The 25488-nt window shown below is 52.4% G+C and overlaps 2 protein-coding genes across 23 annotated transcripts in view; one reads left to right on the top strand and one right to left on the bottom strand.

Moving 5' to 3' along the window:
* The first annotated feature begins 1139 nt into the window (after window positions 1-1139).
* On the top strand, window positions 1140-14434 carry ENGASE (endo-beta-N-acetylglucosaminidase). Of its 6 annotated transcripts, none has more exons than XM_016192506.2 (14): window positions 1143-1308; window positions 4003-4067; window positions 4199-4400; window positions 6890-7038; window positions 7524-7681; window positions 9581-9729; window positions 10241-10406; window positions 11238-11341; window positions 11691-11799; window positions 11948-12138; window positions 12627-12775; window positions 13226-13331; window positions 13658-13769; window positions 13985-14434. In XM_016192506.2, exons 1-14 carry the CDS (start codon window positions 1169-1171, stop codon window positions 14405-14407), a joined length of 2223 nt encoding a protein of 740 aa, XP_016047992.2. In that variant the 5' UTR covers window positions 1143-1168; the 3' UTR covers window positions 14408-14434. The 6 variants fall into 6 exon arrangements, 5 of the variants coding, with proteins under 5 accessions (XP_060027863.1, XP_060027864.1, XP_016047992.2 ...); XM_007532968.3 differs by having other exon boundaries at window positions 1145-1308; window positions 13223-13331; XM_060171882.1 differs by having other exon boundaries at window positions 1234-1308; window positions 4203-4400; window positions 13223-13331.
* Window positions 14435-17259: 2825 nt separating this feature from the next.
* The window catches only part of RBFOX3 (RNA binding fox-1 homolog 3), a 375241-nt gene continuing 367012 nt past the window's right edge, over window positions 17260-25488 (bottom strand). For 9 of the 17 annotated variants that reach the window (XM_060171870.1, XM_060171872.1, XM_060171873.1 and 6 more), the window contains 6 exons: window positions 24723-24776; window positions 24376-24508; window positions 23541-23718; window positions 22782-22846; window positions 21697-21775; window positions 17260-18557 (listed from right to left, as the gene is read on the bottom strand). In XM_060171870.1, the coding sequence (XP_060027853.1) occupies window positions 18555-18557; window positions 21697-21775; window positions 22782-22846; window positions 23541-23718; window positions 24376-24508; window positions 24723-24776 (512 nt within the window). In that variant the 3' untranslated portion in view covers window positions 17260-18554. The remainder of the gene's footprint in view (window positions 18558-21696; window positions 21776-22781; window positions 22847-23540; window positions 23719-24375; window positions 24509-24722; window positions 24777-25488) is intronic. The other 8 variants (XM_060171876.1, XM_060171874.1, XM_060171868.1 and 5 more) reach the window with 4 other exon arrangements.

Below are 25488 nucleotides of genomic sequence, written 5' to 3'. Positions count from 1 at the left end.
AAAATTAAAAGAAGAGATACACATGCCCAAAGATTCATGAAAAAAATGCTCCACTTCACTTACCATTAGAGAAATGCAAAGTAAATCTACACTAAGATTCCATCTCATGCTTCAGAGAATGGCTTCCATCAACAGATCAGAAAATGACAGGTGTTAGAGAGGTTGTGGGGTGAAAAGGATTCTGCTTCACTGCTGGTGGGAATGCAAACTGGTGCAGTCCCTTTGGAAGTCTGTATGGAGAGTCCTTAAACAAATGAAAATGGAAGTATCTTATTATCCAGCAATACCACTCTTAGGCATTTATCCCCTGGACACTGAAACAATAATTCAAAGAGACATAGGCACCACTAGATACATAGTTGCATTATCCACAATAACCAAAGAGTGGAAGTCGCCTAAATGCCCATCAACAGATGACTGGTTAAAGAAGTTATGGGATATAAACTATGTGGAATACTACTTTGCAATCAATAACATGATATCATGTCCTCTGGGACAAAATTGATGGAACTGGAGTTGATCATGCTTAGCAAAGTAAGTAAAATGATGAAACCTAACTTCCAAATAGTTTCACTTATGTGGAATCTAGAGATCAGATACACATGAATTAGGGGGGGGGGAAGAAAGAGAGAAAGGAAGGAAGGAAGGAAATGTCCACCTATAGTGGGAAAGCTTTACGAGTGGTGAAGAAGTGTTGCAGATGTCTCTCTGTCTCTCTCCCTATCACCCATTTCCCTCTTAATTTCTGGCTGTCTATATCCAATAAATAAATAAAGATAAGAAAGAAGGAAGAAAAGAGGGGAAAAAAGAAGAAAGCAGAAGCAAGCAAACTAAGACTTGTGAGAACTCTGATTATCTTTGGGAAGTGGGAGGGTCATCACAGAACCTTAGTGGTGGGTGTGGTGTGGAACTATACACGGTAATCTTACAATCTTGAAACCTACTATGAATAGCAAATTTAAAAAATGTAAAAAAACAAACAAAAAACCCTTCAGTCCCCCTGAGCAGCCCCACCCTCTAATTTTGCTCCACCCCTGTGCGCGATCCCGCCCCCAGGCTCTCGATGCTACAAAGTCCCTGCGTCCTCCGCGTCAACCTCCAGCGTCAGGAGAGTTCCTGGGATTCTGATTGGGGCCGAGGCTGAGCGCCGCCCGTTCCCATTGGCAGGATGGAGGAGGCTGCGATTGGCCGGCGGGCAAACTGCGGGAGCGTCGGCGTCATGGAGGCGGTGGGGGCCAGGACACGGGCAGCTGGGCGCAGGACTCGGCTGCCAGCGGCGAGCACGGAAGAGCGGTCGGTGCGGCGGAGGTGGGCCCGCAGCCTCGTGGTGTGACTGAGGGGCGGAGGGGGGCTGGGCGCCGGGAAGGGCACCACATTCGCGCTAGGCTGTGTAACCCGGGCCGGACTGGCCGAGCTTGCCGGAGGTGGGGAGGTAGAGGGATTGCAGGGTGGGGCGTGGTCCCCGGGCCGGGAGTGGACGGAGGGTCCCCGTGGGCCCGGGCTCGGCTCCCGCCGGCGAAATCAGAAAGCAGCAGCCCAGGCGTGAGCTCGGCTGGACAGCGCGCTGCTATACCACGTCTGCGACCCTGGTTCGAGCCTAGCCCCGTCGCACTGGAGGAAGCTGCTGTGCTGGCTGCCTCCCTCCCTATCTCCCTCTCTCTGCCTCTCTATCTTGCCCGATCTCAGAAAGTCAGCCCAGAGCTGTGAAGCCCCGGATATGACAAAGATAAGCAAACCTAGTCCAGAGAAACTAGTGGGTGTTACAATGGACAAGGTGAAAGGCCAATGGCGGCTGCCATGCCCCTAGAGAAGGGTAACAGGGGCAGAAGTTACTGGAAAGACAGGATTGTTCTGAGCTCTAGGAAGTGCAGGAGAGGGCAAACAAGGAGGCAAGGAAATCATCCTGGAGGGAAGGGCGTGGGGTAAGGAGTTTTTAAATGAACTTCTTTCTTTCTTTTTGTGATTGTTAGTGACAGAAAGGCAAAGAGGCAGAGTGAAAGAGACCATTGCACTGAAGCTTCCTTAACTGTACTGGGGGCTGGAACCTGGGTCTGGCACATGGCCAAGCAGCATGCTAGTCAGATGAACTGTTTCATCCACCAAAAAAAGCATGATTTCTGGTGGCACTTCCACTTCAATCTTTTTCATCCCTTCCACCACCCCTATAATTCCTGGGGAATCCCCTAACCCATTTAAAAGGATTTGGGCCCATATTCAGGCATGGCAGACTCTTAGGAGCAAATTTTGCCATCCAATCTGAAAGGAAATGATGCGGTAGATACACCACTAAATGTGATCTCAAAATGGAAATTTAGAGAACTTTAACTTTCAAACCCCAAGTAGTTACTGGCAGCTGCAGTGATTTGTCACTGTTCAGTAAATGATTTTTTTTAAAGAAAGCTGACCAATTTATGTTTATCTAGAGTTTTCTGTTTTAATATACCAGAGGTACTCTTCCCCACAACATCCATCTGTGGGAACTTGTTAGGGTCCATGGAACACACTGGCCCTTGCCTCTCAGTCTCTTAAACTTTGAGTTTTCGTGGTCAATTAGCCATAGTAAAACCTGGCAAACAAGTGAATAATTTTTTTTTTTTTTAATCTCTGCAGGCTGGTTTTTGGGTGGCTGTCTTAGAAGGATGGTAGCAGATATATCCAAGCAGAGGTTGAAGCCTCGTGACTTAATGGGCTGACCTTGGTCTGCTGTAGGGAGATCAGGGCCTACAGGTCTCTTTGGTTTGATACATTGTGTGCAATAAAAATTTCAGCCAGGCAGCCTGGGAGCTGTCACAATAGGTAAATCATTGGACCTAAAGCATGAAGTTCTGAGTTCAAACCCTGGCATTGTATGTGATAGAGTGACAGGTATCAGGTTATCTCTCCCCATCTCTCTCTTTCTCATAGTTAAATAAGTACATTTTTAAAAAGACTAATCAGGGGAGTCGGGCTGTAGCGCAGCGGGTTAAGCGCAGGTGGCGCAAAGCACAAGGACCGGCATAAGGATCCCGGTTCGAACCCCGGCTCCCCACCTGCAGGGGAGTAGCTTCACAGGCGGTGAAGCAGGTCTGCAGGTGTCTATCTTTCTCTTCCCCTGTCTTCCCCTCCTCTCTCCATTTCTCTCTGTCCTATCCAACAACGACAACAACAATAATAACTACAACAATAAAACAACAAGGGCAGCAAAAGGGAATAAATAAATTAAAAAAAAAAAAGACTAATCAGTGAAGGGTCCAAAAGGTTGTTCAGTGGTAAAGTGCATGCCTTTCATGCATGGAGCTCTTTGAGTTTGATCCTTGGCTGCACATGAGAGCACCATAAGCAGGACCAAGGATTGAGAATGAATGGAATTTCATGGATTGAAAAGCAGTGATTTAAGTCTTTATCTATCTGTCTGTCTCAAAAATAAATAAAGTATAGGGCAAGGGTAGATAGCATAGTGATTTCAGAGAGACTCTTGTTTCTGAGGCTCTGAACTCCCAGGTTCAATCCCCTGCACTACCATAAACCAGAACTGAGCAGTGCTCTGACTTAATTAAAAAAAAAAAAGAAGAAGAAGAAGGGTTAAGCACCCGTGGTACAAAGTGCAAGGACCGGCATAAGGATCCCGGTTCTAGCTATGGCTCCCCACCTGCAGGGGAGTCGCTTCACAAGCGGTGAAGCAGGTCTGCAGGTGTCTATATTTCTCTCCCTCTCTGTCCTCCCCTTCCTCTCTCCATTTCTGTCCTATCCAACAACAATGACAACAATAACTACAACAATAAAACAACAAGAGCAACAAAAGGGAATAAATAAATAAATAAAATAAAACAAAAAAAAGAAGAGGTTTGAGCTGGGTCATAACTCATAGGTATAACACATGCACAAGGCTTTGGTTAATTATTTGCCACTATAAAAACCAAAAAAATAATGCAGAGACCCCCCGCCATATGCCTAATAGGCATGCAATCCATTTACTTTTAAGTGTTATTTATCTTTGATTAATTTTTTTTTTTAACTGCTCAGGATCAAGAATGAGGAGTCAGCAGTCTTTCACTCAGTGGTCAGCTTTTCTCCAGATCCTTTGCCAGGTGAGAGTTGAGTTGCTGAGGCTCTCTGGAAGGCCTGCCTACCTACCTCCTCACATTTCTGTTATTGTCTGATCACTTCCATTAATACCATAGTGCCCATTCACTCTTCACTGTCACCCTCTTCTGGGCAGATAGATATTATGACAAGGAGACCAGCAAACCCATCAGCTTTTACTTCTCTTCGCTGGAGGAGCTCTTGACATGGATACCTGGTGCTGAGGACAGCTTTAATGTGGCCTTAGAGCCGCTGGCATGTCGCCAGCCCCCACTGAGCAGCCAGAGGCCCCGGACTTTGCTGTGCCATGACATGATGGGCGGCTACCTGGATGACAGGTGATGTGACTACAGAAAGAGGCATGAAAGCCCTAACAGCCACCATCTGGGAGGGGGCCTCAGGCCTCCTGCTTCATCTGTAAGAAGAGAGGACTAAGGACCTGGAGGATGGCTCAGCAGTACAGTGCTTGTCTTCTATGTATGGAGGCTTGGGTTTGATCCTTGACATCACATGGCAGCATCATAGAGAACTTCAAGGATAAAGAATGGGTGGGGGTGGGGAGCAGCTAGTGGTACAACTGTTGAGCACTCAGATTACAGTGCACAAGCACTAGCATGAAGCAGTGCTACAGGTGTCTGTCTCCCCCTCCCCATCAATTTCTTTCTGTCTCTGAAAGGAAGAAAGGAAGAGAGGATAGATAAAGAATGTGTGCAACTCCATCATGGAGCAGTGCTTTGGTGTCTCTTTTCTCTCTTCCTCTTTCTGTCTCTATTAGAATTTGAAAAATGGGCTGGAGAGGCAGTTTGGCAGTGTCGTGTATTTATGAGGCCCTTAAGCACTACATAAAGGACAAGGGATTAGCTAGGTGCTAGCTTCTGCTGCTCAGCTCTGAAACCATCTGGTTCCCAGGAGTGCCTCTGTCTGGAACCTAGTGGATGGGAGGGGGCACCCTCAGGCTGACTGGCCTGGACACTTGAGTTCTCATCAGATTCTTCCTCTACACCCTCCTCTTCCAATCTCTGACTTCCTTCTCAGGCAGTTGGCCCTCATTTTAAATGCTCAGAGGCACCTAGAGATCTGAAATGTCCACAGTGCAACTTTGATCATAACAGGAGGGAGGCCTGAATCAGAGCAGCCTGGCAGGTGCAGAGAGAGTTAAGTTGCGGAATCTCTGACCTCTATATCCAATGGACTATCCTGCAGGTGTTGCTTATCTCTGAGCAGGTGTGAAGCCAAGAAGTGGAACTTCTGCAAGGGGCTGTCGCCTTTGCTCTTGTGTTCACAGAGGCTGAGTGGAATCCATCCTGGTGGGAGCACTCTCCTGAGACACTCCCCCCCCCCCCTCCAGAGAGCAGGAACTGGAGCTTAATCTAACTCCTCACTACTTATCTGCACAGAGCCCTGGACACAACAAGCTTTCAGTTAGTAGTGACCGAGCAGAGGGAAGAGAGACTGTATTTTTTATCTTAACTTTTTACTAGTGACTTAATACTGATTTACAGAATTATAAGATAATAATTCCATAAGGTTCCCACCACCAGAGTGCTGTGTCCCCATCCCCTCCATTGGAAACTGTAGTAGTTTACCCAAAGTCACTGATATGGACTGATTCTATAACTATATCTATCTATGTATATATCTCTATCTTTTTCAACAGTCTTTCCTTCCCTTCCATTTTCTTTTTTTTTGTTTTCAGGGTTGTTGCTGGGGCTTGGTGCCTGCACCATGAATCCATTGCTCCTGGAGGCTATTTTTTTTTCTGATATGGACTGATTCTATAACTATATCTATCTATGTATATATCTCTATCTTTTCAACAGTCTTTCCTTCCCTTCCATTTTCTTTTTTTTTGTTTTCAGGGTTGTTGCTGGGGCTTGGTGCCTGCACCATGAATCCATTGCTCCTGGAGGCTATTTTTTTTTCCTTTTGTTGCCCTTTGTCATTGTGGTTATTATTGTTGTTATTAATGTCATTGTTGCTGGATAGGACAGAGTGAAATGGAAAGAAGAGGGGAAGACAGAGGGGGGAGAGAAAGATAGACCCTGCAGAACTGCTTCACCGACTGTGAAGCAACCACCCTGTAGATGGGGAGCTGGGGGCTTGAACCGGGATTCATATGCTGGTCCTTGGACTTTACATCATGTGTGTAACTTGCTGCGCTACCACCCAACCCCCCCCTTCCCTTCCTTTTTTAATCATCCTTACAGCTATTACTACTTGCTAGTGTTTGTTTGTTTGTTTATTTCTCCTCTCAGATAAGAGAAAAAATGTCTGGGCTTTCTCTGGTGTTTTCCAGATTCTCTTCCCTTTCAGCAATGGTATTAAAACAAGATTCCTGGTGACAAATGCTTTGGGTCCTGGTAGAATTAGGATACAGAGCCCTCTGGTTTACTTCTTTTAATAAACATTTATTCCTCTGGGGTATGGATCAAATTTATTTATTTACTTATTTATTTGCCACCAGGGTTATTGTTGGGGCTCAGTGCCACTACAAATCTGCTGCTCCTGGTCACTATTTTTTTCAGTGGATTGGACAGAGAGAAATTGAGAGAGATGGGGAGATAGAGAGGGAGAGAAAAAGACAGACACCTGCAGACCTGCTTCTCTGCTTGTGAAGCAGCTCCCCTGCAGGTGGGGAGCCAGGTGCACAAACTGAGATCTTTGCACAGATTCTTGCCTGGCTTCTATAATTGGTTCTCTGCTGGACATGGCCATTGACAGGTTGATCCATATCCCTAAGCCTGGAGAACTGTGTCTTCTATACTTGGACATTGCCATGTCCTTGTTCTACTTTCTGGGTCTTAATTCTGTTCTCGTCCTCACCTAGGTTTATCCAGGGCTGTGCGGTACAGAATCCCTATGCCTTCTACCACTGGCAGAACATTGACATCTTTGTATACTTCAGTCACCACACAATCACCATCCCCCCTGTGGGCTGGACCAATGCTGCCCACAGGAATGGGGTCTGTGTACTGGGTAAGGGCCAAAGCCTTCTCTCCCACCCACATACGTTGGCACAGCTTCCAGGTGACCAGGGCTTCTCTGCTTCATGCATAGAACTGTCAGCAGGAGTGGCTTCTGTGGGTTCTGAGAGGTTATGGGAGCTGTGCTCTGGAAGGGGTCAGATGGGAAATCTTTTCAGCCTTGCAGGCCATCAAGGTGCTTTTATAGCTGAAAGATAGCAGCAGCCATGGACTATAGAGAGTGGCTGTCCCAGTAACCCTTTATTTTCAAGACAGCTGGGGGCTGGGTCTTGGTTCCGGCTCTCAGTGGTCAGCTCTCAGATGAGCAGCTTGACTGATGCATCTTCCTGCACGCTAGCCACTTACTAACTAGTTGTGACACAGGTCACTGGGCCTTCATCAGGGGAGGAGGCTGTGAATTGAGCTTCTAACAGGCTTACACTGAGTGGCCAGAAGGAAAGTGGCTTTTATATCTGACCTTACCTCTCATCCTGCCAGGGACTTTGATCACTGAGTGGAAGGAAGGCGGGCAACTCTGTGAAGCTTTCCTGGCTGGGGAGGAGCACTCCTACCAGGCAGTCGCTGACCAGCTTGTCCTGATTGCCCAGTTCTTCCGTTTTGACGGCTGGCTGATCAACATCGAGAACTCTCTGAGTGTGAGCACACCTTTCCTTTTAGTGCCTGCCCACCTGCCTGCACGCCTGGCCCATGCCACCTTGTCTCTCACTTTCTTCACCTTGCCTTGCCCTACACTCAGGCACATGTCACAGCGGAAGCCACCTATAGCTCCTGAGTGTTTTTTTTTTTCCTGCAAGATGGACATGTCTCAGCACTATGTCCACAGAACTGTTTGGCCTTTGCTTAGCTGGCTGCTCTAGGCAATACTGTCTTCTCTTCTTCCTCCCCTCACTCTTCTTTCTTTCTCAGACTTCAGGTATGGCTTTGCTCTGCATCTCCTTTCCTGGTATTTTATTTTTTCCCTGTTGCCTGTGTTGATGTTCTTCCCACTTCAGAAAGAGAAGAGTTGTACTTTCTTTTGTATGTTTTGTGTGTGTGTGTGTGTGTGTGTGTATGTGTGTGTGTGTGCGCGTTTAACTTAATTTATCTGTAAAATAAAAAATAGAAAATATCAACAAAACCATAGGATAAAAGGAAAGGGGTAAAAATTCACACATTTCCCACTACCAAGGTTCCATATCCCCATCCCCTCCACTGGAAGCTTCCCTATTTGTTATCCCTCTGGGAGAATGAACCCAGGATCATTATGGGTGGAAGGTCTGGATTCTGTAATTGCTACTTCACTGAACATGGGCGTTGGCAGGTCGATTCATATCCCAGCCTGTCTCTGTCTTTCCCTAGTGGAGCAGGACTCCAGAGAGATGGGGTTCCAGGATACAGTGGTGAAGTCTCCTTTGCCCAGGGAATTCAGGTTAGCATCATGGTAGCATCTGTAACTTGGTATCTGAAAAAGCACTAAGATATAAACAAGAACAAATTGTTGGGGGCTGGGCGGTAGCGCAACAGGTTAAGCACACGTGGCACAAAGTGCGTGGACGGGTATAAGGATCCCAGTTTGAGCCCCCGGCTCCCCACCTGCAGGGGGGTTGCTTCATAAGCGGTGAAGCAGGTCTGCAGGTGTCTGTCTTTCTCTTCCCCTCTCTATCTTCCCCTCCTCTCTCAGTTTCTCTCTGTCCTATCCAACAACAACGAGAGCAACAACAATAAACAAGGGCAACAAAAAAGGGAAAAAAATAGCCTCCAGGAGCAGTGGATTCATGGTGCAGGCATCAAGCCCCAGTGATAACTCTGGAGACAAAAAAACAGAAAAGGAACATTTTGGGAAAAGTTAGTATGTCTATTTTAGGTATATTCCAAGGGGCCCATAGCTACTAATTTTTGCCTGAGCCCAACAGCTAACATGCAGGTCAGCCAAAGGACCTGTCAAGGAGATGGTGTCAAGGTTGGAAATAGGACTAGAAAGCTGAGTTAGGGAAAAGAGTAGAAGAGAGTAGCTCCCAAATATGGGAAAAATATACAAAGACCTCTAACTGTAAAGTCCCATCGATTTGATTTGGGCCCTTTATTTAGTGCAGGAACCCATGTAACCTCTGTATCCCTATAGGTCTGAGCTCGCATTCCGTGGTCATAACTAGGAACATTCTAGGCTGCACCCATTGCCAGACCCATCTTCCTCAAGTGGCAGAGGATTTTGGCCCAACGTCCCTTCTGAGAATGGGCAGTTCCCACCATTGTTGATCCATGATGAGGGCAAGGAACCGTAGGGGCCCTCAAAGGGATCCATTATGTTGTTCCTGATGGAGATGACCCGTGACAGTGGAGAGAGGGATCTGTTAGAAGTCTAGGTCCATCATATCTGTAGGAATCCAGGGATTCCCTGACTAGGGCCCTGGGAGATGAGGTGAAAGTTGTGCCTTCTACTCAGCTGCTATGGTTCTTTTTTGTGTGTGCGTCTAGTGTCTCTTGGTATTAAGTATCCTGCACCAGGATGGATATCTCTACCTCACATGGCCTTGTCTCAAATCCCTTTCCCCCAGCTGGCTGCAGTGGGGAACACACCCCCTTTCCTCCGGTACCTGACATCCCAGCTCCATCAGCAGGTTCCGGGTGGGCTGGTGCTCTGGTACGACAGTGTGCTAACCAGTGGACAGCTCAAATGGCAGGATGAACTCAATACGCACAACAGGTAAACCATCAGACCAGCTGGGCCTTCTGTCACCAGGCCTTACATGCATGGCTGCTGAGGTGAAAAGGGAGAAGGCTGAGTGCCTCACACCCTACTTGTTGACAGAATTCACCATGCTGGGCCTGGGCTACAGCCCTGGTTCATAGCTGGGGCCCTGCTTGATGAACACAGGCTCTGCTCAGCCCTGGACCCTAAGCCCTGCTGGTCTTGGGTGTGAGTGGAATGTTTGTGGAGGGAAACCACCTTCTCGTGGTGCATCCCGTGAGTACCCATTCATTGAGGAAACTGATGATCCTTCCTAGCCGACTGAATCCACATGGATCCCAGTCACTTTCAAAGCCAGCAACAAGCAGCTCCTGACAGCTTTCAACCTGACGCTGTTGACTGGCTATGGAAGAAGGGCAAACGCTAGAAGAAGAAGGAGGGAAATTTCAACTGAGATTCCAGGTGGGACTCACCCCTCATTCTGGACCCCCCATTCTGGGCCTCACCTGGTCTTTCCTGCACACAGAGTCTTCTTTGATTCCTGTGATGGTTTTTTCACCAACTACAACTGGCAGGAGGCACATCTGGAACGTATGCTGGGCCAGGTGGGACAGCGACAGGCTGACGTGTATGTGGGGGTGGACGTGTTCGCCCGTGGGAACGTCATAGGAGGCCGATTCGACACCAACAAGGTGGGTGGTGGTCAGTGCTGCAAGAGGGAGGCTCAGTGGTCTGGCTTTTCCATGAGGCCTAGTTTCTTTCATCCCCTGTGATGGAAGAGGTGGGGTCACTTAGAGGCTTAGAGGTGACTTGCTCTGCAGCCTAGCCTTCCATCCAGCCTAGGGCTACAGCCAGGTAAACCCTAAATCCAGCATCTTATTAGGTTCAGATGAGCCCTAGTTCCAGCCCAGCCCCATAGTGCAGTTACATGAACCCTAATACAGCCCTAGCCCATTCCTTCAGGACCACCTTCAGAAGGGCCATGGCCAGTGTTTTGGCCAGGGCTTGAGGACTGTGCTGGCACGTGGCCCTGCCTCCTTCATGGGAGTTGGGGTGGGGGCCAAGGAGAACCAGCCACAGTTTGGGGTGCTGCTACCTGAGAAGCTGGTGGTGAGTCTTGTGAGCACTGAGAAGAGGGACCAGGTGGTGTAGTATGTGGGGAGTCAGCCTGTCTCCTCGGACATCATGAGAACAAGCTCATGACCCAGTTTAAATGAGCAGATTAATCCAGTAACTGGACACTCATCTAGCTTAGCTCCCTCTATTGTGAGTCTAAAAAATGCCACAAGAGGGATGGTGAGAACAGTGGCTGAGGAGCATCCATCTCCCAAGAGTGCCCGCTTCACCTCTAGCCACTGTGGTGCCCTCTTTCTGTGTTGTGGTTGGACTTACGGGACCTGGACAACCAGGGAAGGAGTGCAGCTCCCACTCCCTTTGCAGTTTGCAGGCTGGTGAGAGAGCCTGCCCTGTGTCTGGCCTGGGCACAGCTGGGTGGGCCACCCCCCTGACTGCTGTCTCCCTAGTCACTGGAGCTGATCCGGAAGCATGGCTTCTCCGCAGCCCTTTTTGCACCTGGCTGGGTGTACGAGTGTTTGGAGAAGAAAGACTTCTTCCAGAACCAGGACAAGTGAGTTCAGCACAGTAGGCTATGTGTGTACAGCATGGCATTCCTGTTGCTTAGTGGACTTGGCTGAATGGTGTGGGCCCTGCCCTCCTCCCCCCAGTGCCCACTGAGACAGGTGAGGGCACTCATTCCCAGATAGAAGCAGCCCTGGCCACTTCCTAGAGGGAGCATCTTGGAGACAAACCAAGCAGAAAAGGCAAGAGGGTGGGGGCCTCCAGGAATCTGTCCCGCTCATCCATGACAAAGCAGCTGCTGTTGTTCTGGAAGGACTGTAAAGCCTCCAGCTACGTGCTAAATGTGAGGCATGTGCGAGCCCTCCTCACCCAGCTGTGTTTCCATGGATCCTCCGCAGGTTCTGGAGTCTGTTGGAGCATCACCTGCCCACACACAGCATCTGCTCCCTGCCCTTCGTCACCTCTTTCTGTCTGGGCATGGGGCCACGGAGAGTCTGCTATGGCCAGGTGGGGGCTGCTAAGCAGCGTGAGGGAGCAGAGGGGTTCTTGATGGCACCTTGTGGTAGCAGTTTGAGCTGGGGAGGGGGAAGGACCTTGCCATTTGTGTGAACCCCCCTATCTGCTTCCTCTAGTCCCACCAACTCTCCTCTCTCAGGAAGAGGCAGTGGGGCCCTGGTACCATGTGAGTGCCCAAGAAACCCAGCCCCTGATTGGAGAGCACCAGCAGGCTGGAGACAGTGGGGGCTGGGTGAAGACACAGTGCTGCCTCCAGGATGCCTGGCACGGGGGCAGCTCCCTTCTCATTCGGGGCCAGATCCCACCCCAGGTTGGGAACATGGCTGTGAGGTAGGTGAGTGCTCAGGGCTGAGCATGGGCTGCCTGCCCCTCCAGATTTCATGGGATGGGCAAAGGAGGCTGGGGCAAGGTAGAGGACAGGCTTTCCATTATGGAAAAAGAAGGAACCTGCAGCTTGAATCTAAGCCTTCTGCATGTGTGTCAGGAGCAGTGTGGGTGAGGCTGTGAGTCTGTCTTCAGAACTGCTGCCCCTATAATGCCAGAACTCCCCTCAGAGAGCCATCTGGCTTCCTCCCTCAGGAGGCTCCTCTTGCTCTGTTTTTGGGGTAGGCGGGGGTGGCTGACTATGTTCTGTGCCTTGAAGCAGGATCTGTGGTGTTTCAGAAGGATACATTTGGCCACCACAAGCTCCAGCCTTGGTAGCTGCTGGCCAGTGCCACCCATCACTGGGTAGGGAAAGCTGGCAGATGTGATCAGAGCCTGCTTAGCTTCTTGGCTGAATCCCTTTAAGGTCTTCTCATGGGACTCTCTTCCTTCAGGTTGTTTTCCCTGAATGTCCCAGTGCCACCCAAGCTCTTCCTGTCCCTGGTGTATAAACTTGAAGGGAATTCGGATGTCAGGGTGGCTTTGGAGCTGACTATGGGGGATGCAGAAAGTTGCCATATTGGGGGCATCTCAGCGTTGAATGGTAAGAGTGTAGGACTGCTCCCCCTATTGGTATCTCTGCCTTTCATGGTGACATTCCTGGGGTGGGGGAGCTAGCAGGGGCACAGTGGGAACAGTGGTTTTACTGGGGTACAGGTCCTGACAAGGAGACCTTTGCCAACTGCTCCCCCTGACTAGGAGAACCCGGTCTGCTGGGCATCTTCTGTTGCCACAGAGACTCAGAGAGCAGGCCTCTTGGGTGGAGGGGCACCGCAGGGTGGGAGCTGGTGCTGACCGAGTTTGGGTGGAAAGGCAACCTCGAGTGGCCATGCCTGCTCTCTTCTCCTAGGGTTCTTTTCCCCCTGGGTCCTTAGGCTGTCTGTCCCACTAGGCCTTGTCAGCCTTCTACCTGCACTCCTCTGCTTGATGGACCACCCCACCCCAACAGTTTCTTTTAGACCTTCTTTAGCAAGTCCCCTGTCTCCTCCAGCAGAAACAAATTCAAGGCACAGTCCCCGGCCCCTCCGGGTGCCCCCCACCAAGCTGACCAGATGGGTAGGCCGCTGCGGCCAACCACTTCATGGGGGCTGGGTCCAGCGGTGAGTAGGGACTTGAGTCCCTAGCAGGGGGTAGCCCCAGTGGTGGGGACTTAAGTGAGGAACCCTTTTGAGAGATCTTAGAACTGGAGGGACTGGGGGAGTGGGATGGGTCATCCTGCCAGGAACCCTGTCACTCATACCAGCCCAGAATGTTCCTGAAAGAATCAGAATCACTGTCATGCCAGAGGTCTGGAATTCTCCACTGAATCTGAGCTGCCCCTCCAATGAAATGGGCCCCCTCCCTGCCACGTCTTGGAGCCTCTGATCAGCTAGCCTGAGGGTGCTGAACTGGTGCCCTATGACCATCCTCTGTCCACCTCTCCCAGCTGCTATGAGGTGAGCCAGCAGGGCTGCCTCCTGCAGGACCTCTTCGTGAACTTCTCACGGCCTGTAGGGAGTCAGAAGGACAACTTTGTATGTCGCCTTGGAGAAATTCAGGTAAGACAGCCCAGGGACACTTGGCTGGGGCCTCTAGTTGAATTGTCCAGCTACAGAGCAGACTCACTACATCTGGAGCTGGACACCTCCTGCTCCTTCCTCTGATCCAGAGGGCCACTGGGGTGGGAGTTCCAGGGAGGAGCCTGGAGGGTGTGGGAGGGTTGTCATTGGTGTGGCACCATGCACTGTGCTGAGCTCCTGCCTCCCTTCCCCAGGTGGTGGATGCCAGCAACCCACTGGTCCGTCTGCCCCCACTGCAGGCTGTCACTGTGTCACAAGTGCACTGGCAGCAGGCCACCTTGGAGGCAGAGGGTGCCTCCACAGGACTCCAACTCAGCTGCACCCTGCATTGGTCCTACCTCCTGTCATATGCCACATGCTTCCGGATCCACTGCCAGCGAAGGACAGAGGGGGCTGCTCCTGGCCAGCAAACCCCAGAGCCAGAGAAACCTACACTGCTGGGCCTGGCCTTTGGGAATCTGTACCGGGTTGTGGACTTGGCTGTGGCAGCCCTTGGACCTGGCCACGAAGGCCGAGTAGACTTCCTGGTAGAGCCTGTCCCTAAGGAGAGGTTTCTGGTGCCTCAGGCTGAGTGGGGCCAGGCCACCCTGCTCTACTCCATGCCCCACTCAGGCTGACATTAAAGTGCAACTCCTTTTGTGTTAGGCTGTGACTCTTTTCCCATGCCCATGATGAGTTTGGGTAGCAGTGTCCCCAGTGGGTCCCTGGCTGGGGCTCTGGGCCTCTGGGGTGGCTAGATTTGGAAGAAAGAACACTTGGCAGGTGCTAGCATAATTCCCCAAGCTGAACAGACCTGGCTTTCTTTAATCCTTTCTCAGGTGACAGTGAAAACAGTGGGTATGTATAGTCCAGAATATTCTATATAGTGTATTTAAAAAAAAATCATTTATTTGATAGGATAGAGAGAAATCAAAAGGGAAGGGTAATAGAGATGGAGAAAGATACCTGCAGCCCTGCTTCACCATTTGAGAGTTTTCCCTCTGCAGGTAGAGACTAGGGGTTTGAACCTGGGTTCTTGTACATTGTAACATGCACTTAACCAGGTATGCCACCACCTGGCCCCAGTGTAGGGTATTTCTTTTTTTTTTTTTTTTCCTCCAGGGTTATTGCTGGGCTTGGTGCCTGTACCATGAATCCATCGCTACTGGAGGCCATTTTTTCCCCTTTTTTTGTTGCCCTAGTTGTTGCAGCCTCCTTGCGGTATTATTGCCATTGTTGAGGTTGCTTTGTTGTTGGATAGGACAGAGAGAAATGGAGAGAGGAGGGGAAGACAGAAAGAGAGGGGAGAGAAAGATAGACACCTGCAGACCTGCTTCACCGCCCGTGAAGCGACTCCCCTGCAGGTGGGGAGCCGGGGGCTCGAACCGGGATCCTTACGCTGGTCCCTGCGCTTTGCGCCACGTGCGCTTAACCCACTGCGCCACCGCCTGACTCCCCTGTAGGGTATTTCTAATAGGTTGAGACCACTTGGACAGAAAACAGCACTTTGATTCTTGCAGGTCGAACAAGTAGCTTTTATTGGACAGGAAGACACACTGGGAGTAAGGGGGTCATTTTAGAGGGTGAGGACTGAGGTAGCAGAGGCCCCCAAAGGGGATACAGGTCTCTACAGGTTCCAGGGTAGGGTGGTGCCTGGAAGCTGTGCCTTTCCCTCAGTTGGGAACCCAGAGCTATCTGGTACCAGTGTTGCCTCTACCTCGTGGGTGAGCTGGCCACAGGACACTTCTGGTCTTGTTTTTCGTTTTCAGTTCCTGTAAACTTGGAGTTACTTGTGAAACGTTCCTGTCAGCTCCATGTCTTGTTTGGTCTCTTCACGTCATAGGTAGGGGTGCAGCAGCTCTAGATGCCATTGCTTTGACTTGATCTGTCCTAGAGCAAGGCTGTCCCAGGGCAGCAGGAGGCTAGGCAGGGCCCAGGAAGCACCTGCACCCTTGAGTTCACAGCCTGGCCCACGTCATTTCCATTGTAGAAGTGTACATTCATGACAAGGCAGAGTGAACATAACCTGTCACTGGCTCTGCACTGACCCTTCCTCTCTCAAGCCTTCATCTGGCCTCCACCTGTGCTCTCAAATGGGAGTGATGCTAAGGGTCAGGATGCTCTGATGGCTTCCAGGGCTGAAGGTCCCACCTGAAGGCCATCACAGCACCCCAGGTTGGTGTGGGCTCACTTGTTTTTACCCTGTGATAAGAGGTGAGGCCACAAAGGGGTAGTGTAGCCACACCACCTACAAACTTGGTCCCAGTTTTGTCTGGAAATTTGGGGAGGTTGGGAGTTGGCCCCCTTACCTTATACCCTACAGGAAATGCAGGCATATCCTTCCAGACAGTGACTCTTCTGCCATACTCCCCCCACTTGTCAGCCACCATGACATCAGGCAGCAGTTCAGGGTTCCTGTCATCAGAAACCCCACACCTAGGTGGCTGCTGTGAGTGTTGGGGCTCATAGAGGACAGGAAGATGTTTCTGACCAGCCAGAACAAGCCACGGGTCGTATTTCCCCAAGGCGCTGGAGCACCCAGTAGACTGTGTGGTAGAGGTTTAACAAGAGCTGATGGAACTGCTTGCTGTCTGTGATGAGGAGAAACATCTGCAGCACTGCTCCACCACACTCATGAACCTGCAGGACCAGGGTCTTGAGCCAGGGATGGTGTACATGGTAGTGGGTGTGCTTTACCAAGTGAGGCACCACCCAGTCCCTCCCTGCTCACTCCACTTTTGTATCTTAACAGTTGTACTGCCCACCAGCCTCTCCCAGTGTGAATTGGGAACTGAGGTGGACATGCCTGTTTCCTTTGTCCTCAGATGTGGGACAGTAGTTGCTCCCACTTTACAACCCCACCCCTTTTAAGCTTGGTCTTCCTGCAGAGGAGGAGGGGGCATTTATAGTGGTAATTCCTGTCTCATACACAGCAGTCCCCCAAGACTGATGGCAACCTAGATGGACCAACCACAGGGAAACATGTTGCAGATGAGCCTGAGCCACTCCAGTGGGCATCACAGCTCTACAATGACACCCCTGGTGTGAAAGATGAGCCTGAGACTCATAGACATGTCAGGAGCCGTACCAGCTTAGCTTGGGAATTTAGCCCCTAAGGTCAAGGCTTTTAAACTCTGGTGAACTGCCTGAACTTCCCTACTAAGTTCTCCCTCCAGGGAATGGAGGCATGAGGGCTGGACCAGCAGGCAGGAAGCAGGGTGACTGATCCCTTGGGTATGGTGCTGGATCATCACACAGGCAGAGCCACTTCTGAAGTATCCCTTCAGTGGCAGCCACAGCCACCCCCAGGACAGCCCAGACTGTGCTCTCTGACTAGCCCATCAGCCAGAGACCCACTAGGGACTTCACAACCACTCTGCAGGAGCCCCACTTCTAGCCTGCCCCCAGAAGGCCTCCCAACTGGCCTCTGGCCACCTGCTTTAGTCACACCCTCAGACTCAGGACTCCCTCCAAAAATCAGAAAGCTGTCTTGGTTTGAAGAAAAATCTTTATTAATAATATTAATAATAATAATACTGTTAATCTGAATGGTCACACCTTGGAAGCATACACAATGGTAAGAAAGGGAGATGGGCCTGGCTGCAGTCCTAGGGGGTAGGGGTGTGGGAGTGGGCAGGCTGCTGGATGAGGTCCAGGTCAGCAGCAGGGCGAAGCGGAGGCTGGGCTGGCAGGGAGGGGGGCTATGTACAACGGGCATAGAAAAGGAGAATCTCATTTCAGTTGCTTCAGTAGCTGATGCTGAGTACAAAGTGAGGTGTAGGGTTTTGTTTTTGTTTTCAGTTTCATGAGATAGAGCCAAGTTGGGGGTGGAGGGGCATTTTTTGCTGCTTCCTCTATTCTGGCCATCCCTGCCTAGCCAGGGGTATGCTGTCTGGCATCTGTTCCCCCTACCCCACCCAGGACCCACCAGAGCTCTCCGGTCCTCCCCACCATCTGTCCCTGCAGTCCCTGCTCTGGCAAAGGCATGTGAACACCTGGCACTGTGACTCCCAACCTCAGCCAGAAGCTGGGCTGCCGGCCCTCTGCTCCCTGCAGGACAGCTGTGGTGACAGGGAGGGCTCTTCCCTGCAGGCAGTGCATATGGTCAGTCCTGGGCTCCTCCAGACCAGCCTGCAGAGCAAGCCCCAGGCTCCTGCCATGTTCCACAAGTGTTTAGGTATGAGAGCCTCATTCCTGGCCCAGCAGCCTCATTCTCACATGTGAGAATGAGGGCACTTCATAGTTCTGAACCCATGTCAGCCCTTGGTGTTAGGGTGGGATGGTGTGCAGTGCCCATGGGCTCCTACACAGTAGCATGGCATTGGGAGCTGAGGCCCAGGAGCATAACACAAGGGTGCCAGTGAACGGCTGCTGTTCCTCCACTGCCCACTGGATAGCATAGCTCAGGGCCAATCTGCTCACCCTTCCTGCTTTGACAGTGGCCTGGGACACTGCTGGGCCCCATGCAGCCCTGGAGGTGGGGGCTAGGGAAGGAAGACTTGATATAAAACAAGGACCCCCCCACCTCCTATCCTCCACACTGTGGTGCTGCCAGCTGGGGTGAGGGGGCCCAGTCTCCGTGGCTGAGGCACCCTCCAGCGTGCTTCCTTGCTGAGCTGAGTGGCCGGCGTGAGCCTTGGACGTGGATGCTTCTTGGTTTGGTTGGTTAGTTTGTTGCTTGGATCTTAACGTCTTTTTTTTTTTGTGATTTTTTTTGTTTGTTTGTTTTTGTTTTTGATTTTTGTCTTTGCCCTTCAAGGTCCAAGAAGAAAACGGCGGAAGCTTTCACTACAACAGAAACAGAAAGGTGGGACTTGCAGTTTCACTGCAGCAATTGCCAGGCCTGTGAGGACCACAGCCCCAAACACTGTCCTAGTGCCTCATAGGTCCCCTCCTCCCAGTGACTTTACATCAAGCCTAGTCCTGGGGACTGGGGTGTGGAGGGCTGCAGTAGCTGTGGCTTTGGCTTAGTAGAGCATGGTGTGGGCTGGCTGACTGCCTGGTGTGTGGATGGATGGGTGGCATGTGGTCTTGAGGGGATAGGAAGGGGTGGGAAGCAAGGGGCAGGGCCTGTGTGGTCAGCCCACCCCAGTAGCAAGGAACCAGGGCACTGGGGGAATGGGGTACAGATCACAACCCGGGGGTGGGAGCCGGTACACTATAGCTGGCCATGCCTAGCTAGCTCTGGCACTTTAGGAGACCTGTGCTTTCTTACCTGGAACACTCTCCCTCTGTGACAAAATAAGGTGGTAGAACCCTGGCCTGTCTGGGTTAACTGTTCTAGAAGCTCAGCCAGCAAGCCCCCACCAGCACCTCCTCCCAGAGCCCTGAACAATGCCAAGGTAACCACAGAGCCATGGTGCTGAGCACTGTACCCATGGTAAATCTGTCCCTGCATTGTCCCCAGGAAGGAGCCATGAGGAAGGGCCTCCCCATGTTCCTCCACCTTCTGAACTGGATCCTCATAAAGAGATGTCTTAGCCCAGGGAGGGGAAGGCAGTGCTATAGCTCAGACAGCACCAGGGCTGCTGGCTCCCCAGCAGCAGGGGTCAGCTTGCTGCTGGGTAGGCATGGGGTAGGGACAAGCAGATGTCAGGGCCTGAGGCAGGGAAACCTCTTCCTGTTTCCTTCTAGGCAGAGGCTGAAGAAGCCCCCATGCTGGTGTGGCTCCCCTCCACCCCCCATGTGTTTGTCATGACATTACTTAGTGGAAACATTGTCAGTACATTGTAATCACAAGTCTTAGTTTAAGCCTGATGGGACAGGGTGGCTATTCCTGTGGCTCACTAGGTGATAGGAGATTGGCACACTGGCAGCCTGTCAATGGGTGGAGGGAACGCTGGCCTCCCTCAACTGCCCAGGCTGTGATGGGTTGGGGTGCACTGAATTTGGGGCAGGGTCAGCTATCCTCTGGTTCTTAGACCTGGGTGGCCATAGTGGGGTGAGGAGGGAGTACTGCCCCCAAGGGGCTCTACTGCTAGTTCTGTGGAGAGGTCTCCTGCCCAGCCTGGCCCCCCACCATGTGCATACCATACCTGGAGTGGCCTGGGAAGCACAAGTCAAACTAGGAACCAAGGGTTCAGACATACAGGGGTGACCAGGGTCAAAGACACACACGCCACCGCGAGTGGGGGACCCCAGCTGGCTGGAGGTAACCTATGCACTTTAGGTCACGATGGTCAGCGGCGTGTTGCTGACCAGGAGGGAGGGCACACTGTCCTCCCGCTGGCTGTGCCTGGCTTTGGGCTGGTGGGTTTGGAGGGTACTAGGCAGTCACTGTGAATGTTGTTAGGGGCTGGGCCTCTTGCTAGTAGGGGGTGAAGCGGCTGTACCCTCCTCGGCAGAGGCTAGCCTGCAACATCAAAGATGAAAAACAGCCAATCAGTACAGCCTTTGGGAAGGGAGGGAAAAAGCAAAAAATGGAAAACAAAAACAAGGAAAAACAAAGAGAAACAGCTATATCCCGTTCATTTCCTTTCCCATAGGGTCTGCCTTGGAGGGGAAGATGGGGGGTTGTCAGGGCAGCAGGAGGGGGCCTGGGCTTATTTCTGAGGGTGGTGGCTTGGGGGAAGGGCACTGGGATCACTAGCCAGCATTGGTCTGGGTGATGAAGTTTGAGATGTCTCAGCCTTACTTCACTGTATCTTTTTCCCGTGTGGGACAGTCTGAATGAAAGCCCCATCCTCAGGGACCTCTGGCTGCTGGAGGCAGCTCCCTCCACACAAGGGTGTAGGGACCTTCTCTTGGAATCCTCCAGCCTTGGTCCTAACAGGAGGGGCTGTAGTTGCTGCCATAGCCCTGGAACCTTCTGGGTCACTGGGGTCCCTGTCCTTCCTACCAGGTCAGTTGGGGCCTGTGCCTCATCCTGCTGGGGGGCTTGGTCATGGAGGCCTGTTCTGTCCCCAGCCCCTGGTCTCCAGCACTGGGAAGACTGAGGACTAGCCTTCCCTGCCCATTGTCTCATCAAAAAAGGGAAGAAAATGCTCAGCAGGGAAAGCCAGGGGGAAAAAAGAGAGTCTCAAAAACAAAAGGTGAAAACACCAGAGGGCTCCCATGGGCATGCTGCACTGGCTGACTGGGGCCATGCTGACCCAAGAGCCCAGCGCATTCATCTGGGGGGGGGGGTCCTGTCCCCATAGATATCTGAGGTCCAAAAGCAAAAAGGGGGGGAGAAAGACAACAAAAACTGGGAGGGAGTTGTGCAAACCAGGGAGATGGAGAAGCAGCAGCCATGCCAGCTATGCCTCCTCCCTCCTTCCCTGCAGAACAGTTTTCATCTTTGATGCTGGATGCCAAGCTAACTGGACATGACATCGACACCCCTTGGGGAGCAGAGGCACAGGTGACAGGGCCACAGGTAGATTCTGCAGTACAGAGAGGGCTGGGCTGTCTGTATCAACAGCTGGACACACGCATACACACATACACACACACATACACACACACGCCTGCAGGAATGTGCCCCCACAACCCCACCACAGTCCCTAGAGGAAGGTGGGCGAGCATCCCCCCCTTCTCAGGAGAGGGAGGGGCTCAAGGAGGAATAATGGATAGCACTTGTTCCCCTTCAATGTGAGGAAGGTGTAAAATGGGTGACACAAGAGGAGTGGAGGCACAGATACCCACACAAGGGAATGCCCAAGCCTCTACAGGAATGTTCAACTGGTTTTTCCTGGGAGAAGAGGGGCTAGCGAAACTTTGTGTTCTGGGATTCAGGATGCTTCCCAGAGGGCCTGACATCTGCAGAGTGGCTGATGACCTGAACATTCTTAGGGGTGAAGAGAAGCGAGCCCCTCTCCCAGCTCAGGCCTAGCCTGGGTCTTCCCAGCACAGGGCCTGCCTACTCTCTAGGCCTGCCAGCCCACCCAGGGCAGTGCCATGCCCTCTTCTGCTCCACTACCCAGAGCCGATGGACCTGGCTCCTTACCATGGTTCCAATGCTGTAGGTGGCTCCTGGGCCAATGGTGTGGTGGTAGGGGTCAGCGGCAGCATAGACTCGGCCATAACTAGGGAGATAACAGGTGCAGCCAGGTGAGGGGCAGCCCCAGGTCTCCCCCCAACACATTTCATGAGTTCTCCTTCTGGCCTTCTTCCCCTGCCTAGAAGGGATTATCTGGAACATGGGGGAACCCTCTCTATAAACTCAGCATGTGCAGAGCCTGCTCAGGGGACACTGAGCCTACATGGGGCCATGTGAAGGAGAAACAGGGATCCTCCCAGAGCTGGCCTGGAGGGAAAATAGCCTGGGTCCCCAGAAAAAATAGGGGACAGAGTGCTGGTAAAGGGTTTCCAAAGAAGGTGGGTGCAGAGACTGGTGATGGCATCATGTTTCCTTAAGGCCCTCCCTAGTCACTCCTGTCACTTTGTGTGTTGGGTGCCAGCCTCTTGGAGCATAGGGCTGGGCCATGGCTGCCTGACACAAAGATGGCTTACAAGAGGCTGTAAGAAAGCCGTGGGCCCAGATGCTTGGCTCCAAGAGGGAAGGTCTAGGGAGAGAGGCTCAGGCAGTGCTGGGGCCAGAGCAGAATGTGGTGCCCCTGCTATTCCCCTGCCTAACACCTCACTTGGCCCTGGGACCCAATCCTTTGGGTATGCTCAAAGACAAGTCCATGCTGGCTCCTTTTAAATAATGTCCACCCTTTAGGGACAGAGGGGCACTTGTGCTCCCTTTCCTGCTGTGAGCCCAAGGGTTCTTCTCTGGAGAATCAGAGTGCCCAGGGCAGATGTGAAGGCCCCACTCTTGGGGTTCCAGAGCTTAGGGCTTTGAGAATCATAGGAATTAACTCTCTGCTCCCCAAGAACTGGAAGGTTCCCATAGGCTCTCTGTGAGGCAAGAAGGAAGTAACTATAGAAGTTGGGGCCTCCCTGGTTCAAAGGAATCTCCAAGCCTGTTTCAGTCTGCTCCCCTCGCCCAGATCTCCCCCAGCAGCAGAGTGGGGATGGCTTCTGTCTGTGATAGTCAGGCCTAGCAGGACCCCAGGTCATCTTCCACCTCCCCTGCCCAACCTGTACCTGTCACTGTAGGCTGCAGTGGCTGCTGCTGCTGGCTGAGCATATCTGTAGGCCGCATAGCCTCCCTGCAGAAGGAGAGGAGGAGAGACACACGGGGCTCAGTAGCGCTGAGGCAGAGAGGCTGTCTGTGGCAAGGCCAGTCTCTACCTTGACTCAATGAGTACTCAGCCTGGGGAGGATGCCCATCCATTCACTCATTCTCTCACTTCTCCATCTGGCTTCAGCATACAGTAGGTGCCCAAAGACCTGCCCCCAGGCCAAGAAGCCCTGACTCTGATGTGGATGAGCACGAGGAGCCCACGGGGAGCTCTGAGTACTAGCCCTGGCATGTAAGCTACTGCCCAGTACACATGTGGGCAGGAAGCCAGTGGGGCTTCCAGTTCAAGAAGAGGCAGGTGCTGGCCATGGGGTCCCACATGGGGTCTGCCCTGGAGCCCTAGTCTCTCTCAGAGTCAAGGTGCTGGGCATGGGGTCCCACAGGGGGCTTGCTCAGCGACCCGAGTGCAGTTAGAGATCTTTTAAATGGAGAAGACGTGGTGCCCCCCTCCCCAGGGACTCACCATCTGACCATAGCTTATGGATAACCCAGACTGGGCTGTGCCCAGGTCCCCAGAGCCCAGCAGTTGTGCAGGTGGGGTTCATTGGCTGCTCTGGACCCCAGATATGGGAGTGGAGTGGCAGGAGTGAGGGGTGGGGGAAGCATGAACCCTGCACTGAAACATACCCTTGTAGCCCCTTTACCCCCTGTGCAGCACTTACATAAATCTCAGCACCATAAAAGCCATCCTGATACACGACCCTGGAAGCAAACGGACAAGAAAGTGGTGGGAACGCTGGAGAAGTGGGGTAGGCCGGCTCCGGTGTCTGCGGAGGGAGGGGGCAGGGTGCCAGCCCTGCCCATGGGACTGGCATTTTAACAAGCGTTTGCTCCAGTGCCCTGTTTTGGTATAACAATAGAGTAACACCCTTGCTGGGCAGCTCCTTTCTCCCCCAAGCCCAGGGCCTGCTCCCTATCCCCTATCCCACCTCTTGGGAGGGAGGGCATGGGCCCCCAGGGGAAATGGGCCAGTTTGGCTTAGATAAGGCCTTCACTGGGGGTTCAGGTGGTAGCACACAGGGTAGAGCTCAAGGACCTGGGTTCAAGCCCCTGATCTCTACCCTCAGGGAGAAGGTTTCATGAGTGGTGAAGTTGTATAACACGTCTCTCTCTCTCCCTCTCCCTCTCCCTCTCTCTTTCTCTCTCTCTCTCCCCCCATCTCCTCCTCCCCTCTCAATTTTTCTCCATCTCTATCCAATAAAAAAAGAAAAAGAAAAAAAAAGTACCCTCACTGAGGGCAGGGGTCAGTGACCCACCCCACACTGAACAATTCAGACAGGGTTCCAGCCTCTGAGCATCCCCTGGGTGCCAGTGACCCTTGGCAAAATCCCCTTGACAATGTCCCCTTGACAGGGTGAGGGTACAGGCAGGAGGTTCTTGTGCTTCTGCCTAGTCGTTCCAGCTGCCCCAGATCTCCCTCCCCACAACTCCTGGGTCTTTCTCTAGTCTCCCACCCTGCGACACTCACCCCCACCCACCATTGCCCCAGGTACTCACGTTCCATAAGCTGGAATGGGAGGTGGGGGCGGCGCAGCCCGAAACGTGTTGTACACTGCCCGGCCCCGGCCGCGTAGGTGTGTGCCCCTGTAGGCAACGGCTGTGCCCGTGGTAGGGTAAGGGAAACCCGTCACTGCAGGAGAGGTGGGACAAAAGGGGACAGTGAGAAGCAAGACCCCGGGATGGTGAGCCCAGACAGGATCCCTGGCTACACCCACCCTGCCCTTCCCCACGATACCCATGCCCTCGCCCACGAGGCAGCGCACACATTGACCCCCACACAAGACCACGCCCCCCCACCCAGCCCCACATCCACGTGGCCACGCCTTCAGCTGTCCAGTATCTACCTGCATAGAATTCAGGCCCATAGACTGCGCCTACCACAGGGTTTAGCTTCCAGCCTAAGACAGACACAAAGAAGGCCAGTTACCACCTCCCCCCTTCTCTGCCCACTGAACTCTGTGCCTGGGAGCCCGGGAGATGCCAGGATGTGCTGCGTGGTGATAATGCAAAGAACTGGTGGGACCCCTTCCTCTACAGTGTGGCAAGCAAGCAAAAGCTGGAACTCAGCCCCTGGGTGCTTTCTCAGATAATGCAGCCCCCAGTCTATCCTGGGCCAATTCCTACCACCCACTCCCCCAATGCAGACACAGTCTGCAGTCTCTGCAGAAGAGAGTGAGACTGGAGAGGGGAACCAGTTACATAAGTGCCTGCAGGCGCACATTGAGGGTGAGGGCTTAGGTTTCCTGCTACTTTTGTACTAGACAGAGCCCAGCTGCCTTCCTGGGAGACCCATGGGGTGCTAAGTCTCTGCAGGCAGCCTCCTCCCAGGTCTGTCCCGAGAAGGCTGCTCCTGCTATGTTTGTTCCACTGCCATCTGTCCCCAGCAGTGGGAGGATGTCTGAGGACCAGGAGGGGGAGGGAAGGGTTTATTCAGTCTGGGTGATGAGGATGATCAGGTCTACCTAGCTCCTGACCATGTACTGCACTGTGCTGCACTCAAAGAGGCTGATGTCACACCCTTGCTACACAGCTGGGTCTACCAGGACTTGGCAACTGGCCACTAGTGTCAGACCCACATCTGGGCCATTTACTGCCCCCCAGCTGTCAGCT

This window comes from Erinaceus europaeus, chromosome 14 (genome assembly GCF_950295315.1).
Source record: "Erinaceus europaeus chromosome 14, mEriEur2.1, whole genome shotgun sequence".
Classification (NCBI taxonomy): Eukaryota; Metazoa; Chordata; class Mammalia; order Eulipotyphla; family Erinaceidae; genus Erinaceus; species Erinaceus europaeus.
This window is presented reverse-complemented; position numbering and strand designations above follow the sequence as displayed.